This window comes from Toxotes jaculatrix, chromosome 19 (genome assembly GCF_017976425.1).
Source record: "Toxotes jaculatrix isolate fToxJac2 chromosome 19, fToxJac2.pri, whole genome shotgun sequence".
In the NCBI taxonomy this organism is placed as follows: domain Eukaryota; kingdom Metazoa; phylum Chordata; class Actinopteri; family Toxotidae; genus Toxotes; species Toxotes jaculatrix.
The window spans coordinates 10,759,346-10,770,946 of NC_054412.1; the positions used below are offsets into that span (position 1 = coordinate 10,759,346).

Genomic DNA, 11,601 nt, shown 5'->3' on the forward strand with positions numbered 1-11,601 from the left:
GACGGAGTTGGAAATGTTTAGAGGGCATGTTCTTATGTGCAGTTTTGGCTTAAAGCCCTCTTCAAAGGAGGCTGTGAGTGAGTGTGTGTTGGTGCACGCGCTGTCTCAGAAGACTGGAAAGTTCTCCGGGTTTGTGTTTTAATCGATGGTTGTCATGGTCGGAGGCTGAAACGGAAACTGGCTCCGTTGGAACTGGACATAAAATGTATTCCAACAGGTTAATTTTACAGTCCACTGTTTCAGTCTGAGAAGAGAAAAATTTGAATCTGGCAGGAAAGTAATTTCAACCGCTAACAAACACAGTTCTCTGTTGGCAGCTTTATCACCTGGAGAGTTCCTTTTATTTAACTGGCAGACAACAGACATGGGCAAAAATTAGAACTCAATCAACATGTTGGCATGGCCGATATAACTAGCTCATTTTAGCATCTTACAGATATAATGTAATCCGGTATTGGTGTGAATATCAACCACTAACAAACAGGATGTTGTAGTACAGAAAGACATTCTTTGGTTTCTCTATCATAGAGATCAGTCAGGTTTATTTTTCAGCTATAAAAAATTTAATGTGTAAATATTTTGGTCAAAAACATTCAATAAACAAATTTAAGGGAACGGTATTGAAGAAGGTTATGGATTTAATTCTCAAATACTGAAATGAAATTGTTAGTTTCCTTGATATAGACCTGATAATAGATAGAAGATAGATAGAATAAAACGAAGGGCAACTTGAATGTAGCCTGGGAGGAACTCGCTGCTGCTCCTCACTCTACAGACCTTTATCACAGCAGAAATTTTTATGTCATAGCTGGAAGAGCACAGGTGTATTTAATTACATTAATCCTGGTATTGTACGTACTGCCTGACTGAAACAGATAAATTAAGTCCATCTGTCCTGCTATAAGAGGTCACATTGTCTGCTGTGAGAATGGTGCATTGATATAAGCACAGTTAATACTGATATCTTTAATAAGCACAGGGCTGGACTGGCTATTTACTAAAAGGTAAATCAATGTGCTAAATGCAGGGGACAAAAGTACCATTTTGAAAAGTGATGGGACGTGTCCTCCACTACTGCTAGATGAAATTACACCACCGGGTATGGGCCTAAAAAAAAAGCATCTTTTGGGCTCTAGGTAAAATAAATTATCAAATGAGCCATTGGCCATGATTTAGTATAGCAGGATTGGCCTCATAGGACAGAAACAGCCACACAGTTTAGGCAGTCTCCAAGTTTAATGCTTTTTTTCTGTCACTGACAGCCCAACTCACACTTAATTGGCCTTGGCCTAGTTTGGGGGAAAAAAAAAAAAAAAGGTAATTTTGCTGCTCCATGGTTACAACAAAAATCCAACCTCTTTAGAAGAAAAAAATATATTGTTACAGTTACTTCCTGCATAACCTCTAATTCATATTTCCATGTTCTTCTGGACCTCAATCTGTCAACTGCATTTAAATTTGTTTCAAATCTCTATTCAAAAAGATAATCTAAGCTGGCAGGCCAGTGTGATAACTAAGCAATATTCCCCAATAGTCAAAATACAAACTCATTAATGTATCACAACAAGGTGAATAGCAATGGATCAACAACTAATTAAAAAATATTACATTAATTAAAATAATAATTAGAGTGCTTCTTCTATTGCTTTAATTGTAGGTAGGTTCCGCACATCCACTCCTTTTAATGTAATACAACAGCAACACTCCTTTTTTTTTCTTTCAAATTCTGCAGACACTGAAATAAGCTATACTTATTAATTTTCTGCGCTTCACTAGAATTTGCAAACCTGGGTGGAAATACTGAAATGCTTAACCTGACAGTCATAGAGTCATTTTGTTATAACCTGTGAGTAAAGTCACTGAGCATGGCCACGGTAGGCTAATACTGCAGCGTGTAGTACAAACATTTGTCAGGATAAAATCCCTAAACAAACTGGGTAAAATAGGACAGTCGAGGAAGTCGTTGGAAAGGCTTTACCTCACGTGTTTTGTTAGTAAACGTCAGCAGAAACCTGCAGCAGCCACAGCTGCACATGCATACATAGTGGTGCTAAATGAAGGGGAAAAATTGTGGTCTTGATTTTTATCTTTTTTTGTTTTTGGGTAGATAAAAACATTCTGATGACATGACTTCTTCCATTAAACGTACGATAAAATGGATGGGAAAAAACATCCAGATATACCGTCACGCAACCATACAGTGTACCCTAACTTCATCATTAAAATAAAAACAACTTAAAATAAATCTTGAGGTACGGCCCTACTCAAATAGTCTTTGATTCCAAATTTCATATACAATATTGGACAGAACCATTTATCATTAACTCACTAACCAATACCACTTACTGAAAACAAACCATAACAAAGTTTCATTACTGTCGCGTTCTGGAGAGCTGCTCTCTGTATGCGATCAACAGTACCCCAAGTCTGAGGCCTGTGGCGCTGGCATCTGAGGTAACAGGGCTGAGGCAGCATGCCAGCTTAACACACCAACAATGAGGCATCAGTGTCATTTATTTTCTCCAACATGGAGTTTCGTGAGAGGACATGGTTGCAAGAAGTATTTTCTCCAGCTCAGCTGCAGTCTTTCACTCTCATGTCTGTGTGGATATCCCAGGCTTCCTGTAGTTTCCCCAATATGGGAAAGTTTCTCTTTCAGCTCAGACTCTAGGACAAGGCTCGCTCCTTCTTCCCTTCTTATGACTCACATGCCTGGATTATTCTGGATCTTTTTTAAAAATGTATTTTTCATCACCCTGAGCAGCATTTCATCTCCGTCACTCCTTGTAGCTCTTGGAGAGCCTTGTCCCCAGTCTGCTTCAGGTTCAGGATACAGAAACTGAGTGTTCAGTTGAAACCCAGACCTGTGCCTTTGGGTCTCTGTGTGGCCCGGATGGGCTCAGTGATGCCCCTTCCCTCTGGACCCAGGCCCATTCCCGGGCTCCAGCCCATGCTCTGCAACATGCGGTTCCCCATGTTTGTGTCTGGGATGGGAGGAGCGTTTTCCCCAACGACTCCTAAACGCAGAGGTCACAGGTTAGAAAAGAGAGACTTGGACAGCTTGTGTGTAAGTGCACACATCTTTCAGTCATGTAGGGAGAAATAAAAATTCAACAATTATCTATTACAATAAATCACATTACAAAGTAAAGTCAACTATTTTCATTGTTGAACAATTGTTTCAGGCATTTTTCAAGCAAAAATGGTAAAAATCCATGAGTTCTAGCTTTACAATTGTGAATATTATCTGGTTTTCTATGATAGTAAACTCAATATATATTGAATGTATGTATTGAATGTGGGTATTGGTTTGTAAGTCTGACAAAACAAGACATTTGAAGACATCAACGTGAACTTGGGACCATGTGACGGGCATTTTCTCTACATTTTTACAACTGAGAAAATAACTGGCAGATTAACTGATAATGAACATTCGCAAAATGAAGATCCGACATTCACATCACACCCTCTTTACACTGCGACTGGTCAGCCGGGCTCGGTATTTCTCTCTCTAACTCTTTTTCCATTTACACAACTAGTGCAACACCGAATGTCTTCCTGGGCAGACTGTCTGAAAATGTGGACCATTGTCCCCGTTTTTAGATGATATTGCGTCTGCCACCCCGGCCCTCAGCATCCCAGAGTGGAACGATTAGAAACTTATAAACACATTTGCTTTCCCTAATGGTCGGACAGCACGTCTTTAGAACTAGGTCTGACTGTACTAAGACACTGCCTTGCGTGCAACCTAATAAGATCCACCTTTCGAGCAGTTAGTGCAGTTAACTGATTCGCTGATTAACAGAAAGATAATCATCAACAATTTTAATAATCAATAAACTGATTAGTAAATTTCAAGTAAGAATAACAAACGGTTGTTGGTTCCAGTTGCTAAAATTAACCGATTATTAATCCAGTCAACCTCATCCAATAATGAAAACAATGAATTAATGGCAGGTTTAGCAGCACTGTTTGTAATTATAATTTAGCAATTGAGGACTCTCGTCCACTGACCTCATCACTCCATTAAAACTGTTAAGCTCCTCTGAAGGCGATACATCTAAGTCATGTAATCGTGTAATCGACTTAGCCACATTTCCAGTCGCGCGGCAAATAAATCCAGTGCGAGGACGACTACGCCTGTCTCACACAGACAGTGGTCATTTTGTCCTCTCTCTTCTTGGAACTTGAAATCCTGTCTTTATTTGTATGCAGCACAGGGAAAAAAAAAAAGCTGCCCGCCTCATTTACACACATGATAGTCAGGTCCCAGATGGGTTCAAGCCAGGATGTGAATCTGGCAGGCCTTTGCCACCAGCCCGCTGTGAGGTCGGCACCTGCTGGTCCTGAGCAAGTAGCAGACATGCTTGATATTTGCCACGCACCACTGAATGTGTCACTTTGGACAATGCAAATCCAGCAATTTACAGTACATGAAATTTGCATGAGTCCACGACCTGAGTGTTGCTGCAAGTCTGAACTGATTTCATCAAAATTTACATGCAAATAGCTATTTAGGTTTCAGTTACAGAGTTTGGTTTTGCTTTTGCTTTTTTGTTTCCTACACTCTCTTTTGTGTGCTCTCTGTTTCTCATATTTTCATTTTATAAACAACGCTTATTTGTGTGTTGGGTCAGGGGATAAATAGCGAAAGGGAGCTCACACCTGCAATAAAACTTTTATGATTTTTGAACAAGCTCGTACTCCACTGTGCGCACAATTCTGGTGTCAAGTTGTAAATTATGATCAAAAATGGGACACGGCCTCAGGCTAAACAACTTTAAATGGGACTTTAGAGCCTCACAGCTTCAGACTTTGCAACCTCACCCTTCCTCCTCCAAAAGCATCAACTGGCCCAGAGTTAAGGAGAATGGTTTGGGGGGTGGGGGAGGGGTGGTGATACACAAGTGTAACTGGCTACAAGCTAATCCAGTATCTCTGCTCTGACAGCATGACTTAGCCAGCTGACTCTTGTCCAACAAAGCTTAGGACGAAAAGGGGGTTAGGAGCTAAAGCAGGGTTTAATAAAGAGAGAGGAAGGGAGAGGGAGCAATACGATGGTTGAGAGACACCCTTCTCACAATTAACCCTTCTAAAAAATGCAGATGAAACTCTAACTTCCTATCCCAGTTCCTTGTGTTTACATCAGTGTATGCATGAGACAGAAGGCGAGGAGGAAAGCAGGCTGGTGAACATACTGAGCTCGGCCAGGAGGGGGAGGAAAACGAGAGAAAATGAGAGCCAAAAATACAATAAAAAGGGCAGTTGGTAATAAATGCCAGATGGTGTGTTAGGTGTAGCTAGGTGTGCATCCAATACCTGAAGGGGCGGTGGAACCGAGGGGGGCTGCTTTTCGCCTCCGCTTGACATCCCCTGTACAGAGAGAGCCCAGGTGCCCGCTGGTCTGTCTGCAAAACCAGCCAGGCAGGACAAAAATATGGCAGCATTAGTTTGATCTCAAATAACGCTACAGAAAGTATTCTTTGTTTGAAAAAAAAAAAAAAAAACACCATTAAACGCTGTGAAACCAATAGGGAGTTATGTCGATGAGACTGCAGCAGAGACACAAGCAGGTACTAAAGGAAATTAAATCTGGCCATAAATCACAGGTGTTTCAAGTTTGAAATGTTGTTCTCACCTGCTGGCTGTTTTTACCGAACAGCTTCTCCGATGCCCTCTGTCTGTCCGTGGGTCCCAGTGCAACTGAAGTGTCAGTGGAAGACCAGAGAGGAAAAACAAAAGTAAATGTTCAAGCAGCTGGCAAATTATCCTTACAATGACACACTTGTGTATATAACACCCTAGGTCCTTGTAGTAGATCCAGATCTAAACCTTGCACTTAAATCCATTTGACAGCGAATAAAATGCAATACAAAAACATGCCTCACCTGTCCATGTTCTCTCCTCGAGCCTGAGCTGAACCACGGCCTGTTGCAGATATAATAACGTAACTGTAATTTCCCATCAAGGCAGCGTTCCACAGACAGAAACCAGTCTGCTATTCATCACCATTTCTTGCTGCAAGTGAACGGTTGGCCCTTGTCCACCACAGGAACTTTCACAGAAACCCACAAGCCTTTCTTTTTGACATTACTTACTTGATTTCAACTGCAGGAACATTTTACAGTTTAATCCTTAATGTGGAACCAGTAAGAAAATGATCTATATATCATCTGCAGTCAAATAATATGTCTGTATACTGTACGCTGTGATCTGTGTTCTAGTTTACATTGTTTTAATATTGTGTTATTACTCCTTAAAGCTGTCTGCAAAGCAAATCTGCAAAGCAATTAAAAATTATATCTGAATTGATCTCAGAAGAAAACTGTGGATGCTTTTCTCAGTGTCAACTACTTTAGATTGGATTGAAAACATATATGAACAGTGTCACAATTATCAGAACAGTCAGAATCAATTTATATAAAGACAGGGACTCACTCATGGGAGTCCTGGGTTTGTCTACCCAGTCTGTCGTTGAAGCCCTGGCTGGAGCTGCCCTGCAGCCCCGCCTCAGACGCCTGCTGGTTACCATGGAGACGGCTCAGTCTTGCCTGGAAACCTGATGAATATATAGTAAAGGTTCGCTAGCTAGTTTGTTCAGTGTAACATTTAAGTGCAGAGAAGAGGTTGTGCTGAATGAGAAGCAGCTGAGCCCCATATGCCCACAGAACAGAGGAGCCACTGAAGATGCACTGTATTTCATTTAATACTCAGAAAGAATTGTATTGTTTTTGTATTTAACCTTGAGCACACACACACTAATGTTAATTGGGCTATTCAATTGTCATTTCTAATTATGTGTGAAAAAAATGTTGTTTCTATTTAATACCACATGCTAAAACCAATGCCAAAGTAGGAGGCTCCTTATATTTAATATACAGCAACACATTATTGCTACAGTGCCTTTTGCATCTGTGTGTGAAGTGTTTGCCTCCTACTGGTCATGAGTGAGATTGCAACAACACTGTAAAATTTATGAGTGTATTCTGGGTCCCAGGCCCTCACAATTATACTGTAAAAGTGAACAATATTCACATTATAATGCAGTTTTTCAGGACAAGCTTCCACTATACCTCTCTGTGCTCCAGGGCTCATGAGTGGGAAGGATCCCGTGAGGATGCTGTTAAAAACTGGGTCGGCTAGGTCCAGCTCCTCTGACCCAGTCTCCCTCTCCCACCACGGAACCACTCCCGCTATTCCACAAGCTCCTCCGGGCCCTGAACCGGAGCCCGGCTCACCCTCATAGAACCAGTCGCTCTGCTCGTCGTCGCCTGGAAGAGAGAGGACACACATCCCTGGTTCATGAGCACTGCTAAACAAGTATCAACTGTGTGACTCCAACTTTTTCTGTGTGTAACCATGTTAGGACATTGTTGTTCCAATGCACTTTCAGGCTGGACTCAGCTTAATAACAGGTGTCCCCTTACTCACTTACATATACCTGTGCAATCTACACCAAACAAAAAAAATTAGTTTTCCAGTTTAACCTACAGTTTTAGACAAAACAAAGTAAAGTACCTTGTCTCCCCTCATCATTGGTGTACAGGCCACCGTCACTGCTGTTACTAACGCTGCTGGTTTCACTGCAAAAGAAAAAGCAGGAAAAGGAAAATAGAAAATACAGTTAAGACATTTGCTGTGGGCTGGCTATTACTGAAGATTTAGAAATCTTCTAACTATGTTTTTCAACAAAATCCCTTTTTTTCATTTCACAACATAAGCAGAACCCAAGGCTCTTAGATGTTACCTGTAAACTAAACATAAGAAGCTGTAAAAGAACAATGGCCTGAAAAAACTGTCTGAAATTAGCAATTATTTCATTTTAAACCAGGAACTCTCTGACCAAGTTCTATGCCAGCTTTTGGTATCTGATTGTTTTTGATACTGTGCTGAGTGTTGATGTTTGGTACCCAGCCCCACAAACACCTTTACCTACAGACTCAGACACATATTTGTACATATAGTACACAGAAGCAGAGACAGAGGAGTTGCAATATCTGGAAACACAAGGCACAAAAAGAAAACGGAAGTCAAAACACTAACCACCTGTCACTCATGTCCTCATCCGAGCCCTTCTGCTCCTCCAACTCCATCTTGTCCTTGGAGCCTTCCACTGGAGAAGAGATGGTGTCCTCACTCTCGACCACCACCCCTTCATCTGCAGCCTCCACTCCTAGCCTGTGGGTGGCCAGTTTCCTCTTCTTCACCCTGTTTTTCCCTCCCCCCAGTCCTACCAGACCACCTCCACAGAGCTCCATAGCACCCCTGTCCTCATTCGAACCCAGTCTATGTGGTCTTCCACCAGCACGGGCTTTGGGGACAGGTGGAGGCCCGAGCATGGTGGAGGAGGGTTCTGGTTCTACAGGTGGGTCTACAGCCATACGTTTGACCTTACGTCGCCGTCTGAGGCTGCGAGTTCCCTCTGCAGACCCCAGGACACCCAGGTCGTCTGGCCAAAGTGGCCGCTTGCTTCGCCCCATGTCAGCGGTGAGAGGAGTGCGCCGTTTGGGGCCAAGTTGTTCATCCGAGTCACTGTTGTCACGGGCATGGCTGTTGGCAGCAGAAACACCTCCTGTGCTGGCACGGTAGTCCTGCAACAAATGTCAGTGTGTTAAATACTAGACTGTGATGCTGATGCTAAATTAAGAAACTGGGGGGGGGGGGGGATTGTGTGGATGTCAGGCTAAAGCAATCGAAGAGTGAGGCTAAATTAATGCAATACTGACAAATTTAAATGGGTAGAAAATTGTATCTTAAAAAATGTATCTAAACTCCTTATTGACTTAGGGTTAGGGTTAGGGTTAAATAAGGATTTGTACTAAGTACAATTCTAACTTCATGAGTAGGCCAGTGATTTACGTTCACCAAAGAATTAGACTGGGACCAGATTAAGGTTTAACTGCTCTTGCAATTGAGTGAGATAACCATTAAGATAGGCACAAGCTGAAAATGAGAAAAGAAGTGATAAAAGATCTTTCTGAATAAAGACTTCTGAATCACTGCCAAGATCTAAGTTTTTTTTGGGATGTGTACGTTTTCAGCAATTTGATTTAAATAATCCATATAATTAATGGTAAATAAAAATCAGTCTGATTATCAATCTAACAAAGGAACAGAGAGGAAAACAAGTTTCTCTTTATCAGCTCTATGTTGACAAAAACAAGGAGATGTTTCCTGAGAAATACTCACTAAATCTGATTATTTGAAAAGTACAAAAGGGGCTAGCACCCATGTGTTCCCTCCTATATTACATTTTAAAACATCAGGGTGAGGAAAACTGGGTGTCTTAAGCCCATCTGAAGTGTTTTGCTCAACGACCCTTCAGTCAGTTTGTTGACACAGGGTTTTAAACATCATGGTCCTCCATCCACTCACCCCACCTCACCTTATGTTCCTCCACACTGGACTCCGAACCCTCACTGAGGTGGCCCGTCTCCCAGGGTGGGTGTGGGTTGTCCGAGCGCCGTTTTCTACCCCTCCGCTTCCGAGCCTGCCTCTTCAGCAGACAGCCCACTGCCAGTGCATGGTCACCCCCATCACCAAAACCACCACGCGCAGCCTGCTCTGAGCTCTCCTCCAGCGCTGACACCAGGTCATGGACCAGCTCGTCCATCGTCCGGCGAAAGTGCCTGAAGTGGAGGAAAGAAAGGGTTACTGTTAAGCATGGGAGACACAAGCATACAACGTTTGTTTTATCGGGCAACTAGCCGTGTTTATGATAGTTATGGGTGCTCATGGGACACGTATTGGCACAGAAGGCCGTGTAAAAACAGTGAGAATCAAAGTAGATATGATTGTGGAGTTGCCATCAGTGGAGGAAGCGACGGGCAAGTGTGGGACCATCATAAGCGTCGTAATGTTAACTAGCTTAGCTGTAGGGCTGCCAACTGCTAGATGTGAGTGAGTTAGCCGTGAAACTCACATTTGCCCGATAATTAATTATTCACATATTACACATTTCTCCATCTCTTTCGACGAGCAAAGTTAGAGCCAACACCCGAGTAGTTCCTTGCTTAATACTTACGTTAATAAATCTCCCAAATGTCTAATTAAGAGCCTGCGATGTCGTTTGCAAACTCCTCTGAATTTAACACTAACACGACTCTGCTTTAGTTAGCGATTTTGGTTGTTATTAGCTTTGTAAGCTAACGTTTTCTCGCTAGCTAGCTAAGTCCACTACAACAAACGTCCACCTATGGTTACTTTAAAGCCAATTAACTATCGCTAAGTATCGACATTCCCAGCGCCAATGTATGGCAGTTTTAATGACTGTCGCTTGAAAATAAGCAACAAAGAAACCCTCTGACATTAAGAGCAGCTTTGCTATTAGCCAGCTAACGTAGCTAGCTTCAGCCCTCCAGCCGGCTGATTCACGAGAGTGGAGTGGACGTTAACAATATGTTACGTCTCAGTGATTTCAAAGACCACCTACCAGCCGGTTCCCGCTTTGCCGATGGTTTTTAGATTAGCTGCACGGAACATTAAAGCCGCCAAATACCAGATACCTTTAGCCAGAAACAACGGACAAACACTGACACACCACAGACACCATCCTGACACAAAAGCTAAGGATCAGCTAGCTGGATCAATATGCGACAAGAGGGGGACACCGTGAAGCCAGCTATGTTGCCTTCACCGTAAGAACGTACTGTAGGAAAATTTAAGATTGGCATCATGACATGAGAGGACAGCTGCATTGTCAAGTAATAACAGTAGTAAGAATAATAATGTATATGCATTTTAGATGTAATTTCCACTTTCGTTGTGTCTAATGTTGTGGTTGTCATTATTTAGACATTTATTATACTGCTTATGATAAAGCAGTTTTCTCCTATTCCAGTAATAATGTCACGTTTTCGTTACAATAGAGAAGACTGGGGAGGGCACAAAATCTGGCTAAACCGTAGGTCTAGAAGCACTTTTCATGGGACATGTTACAAAGAGGGTGTGTTTTGCTTCTATACATATTTAGTTATCAGTAACAATCAAGGACACATTGGGCTTAAGAAAACGAGTCATCCTTTTTGTAAATCAGATTTTAAATGTAGCAAGTGAAGGCAACTCTTAAGTCCTTAGCTCCGAGTTCGCTGTATTTACCTTTTTTGAACGCTGGAGGGCGGTGTAGTCTAAAACTGAATGAACTACAGAGATAGATACCATGATTGCAAGCAATCAGCTGGACTATCAAATATAAACCAAAGGTTACCAGTTCAAACACATCAGTGACAACAGTGTCATATCAATTACAGTGCTCACTGGAAGAGTCACTGGGTACCAGTGAGACTTGGACTTGACACCTGACCCTGTGCGACAGGTGCTCTGGTCTTCTCTGAATGTCATGTGGTCCACATGAGGTCAACAGCAACAACAGGTGTCACACTCACTGCGTTAAGTAATGAGAAATTTACACACTGAAAACACCATCAGACAGGCATTAAGGAGGGGGAGTTCGGTGCCAGGCTAATTGCCGTTCTCTGATTGGCGTGTGATCTTGTGTGACTGAGGAAGTCCACTCAAACTAACGTTCAGTCAAGCAATCCTAACAGGTGTCACCTCCTCAAATGCCTCAGAAGTCAGAGGGTATGGTGGATGGGTGGATGG

The 11,601-nt window shown here is 42.3% G+C and overlaps 1 protein-coding gene across 2 annotated transcripts; it reads right to left on the reverse strand.

The window, feature by feature from the left end:
- Positions 1–320: 320 nt before the first annotated feature.
- Positions 321–10,568, reverse strand: gpatch2 (G patch domain containing 2). Of its 2 annotated transcripts, none has more exons than XM_041064877.1 (10): positions 10,433–10,568; positions 9,386–9,629; positions 8,047–8,591; positions 7,519–7,583; positions 7,074–7,271; positions 6,439–6,559; positions 5,889–5,928; positions 5,639–5,703; positions 5,320–5,408; positions 321–3,017 (listed from the first exon to the last, which is right to left on the reverse strand). In XM_041064877.1, exons 1-10 carry the CDS (start codon positions 10,480–10,482, stop codon positions 2,848–2,850), a joined length of 1,587 nt encoding a protein of 528 aa, XP_040920811.1. In that variant the 5' UTR covers positions 10,483–10,568; the 3' UTR covers positions 321–2,847. The 2 variants fall into 2 exon arrangements, with proteins under 2 accessions (XP_040920811.1, XP_040920810.1); XM_041064876.1 differs by having other exon boundaries at positions 8,044–8,591.
- Positions 10,569–11,601: the final 1,033 nt, after the last annotated feature.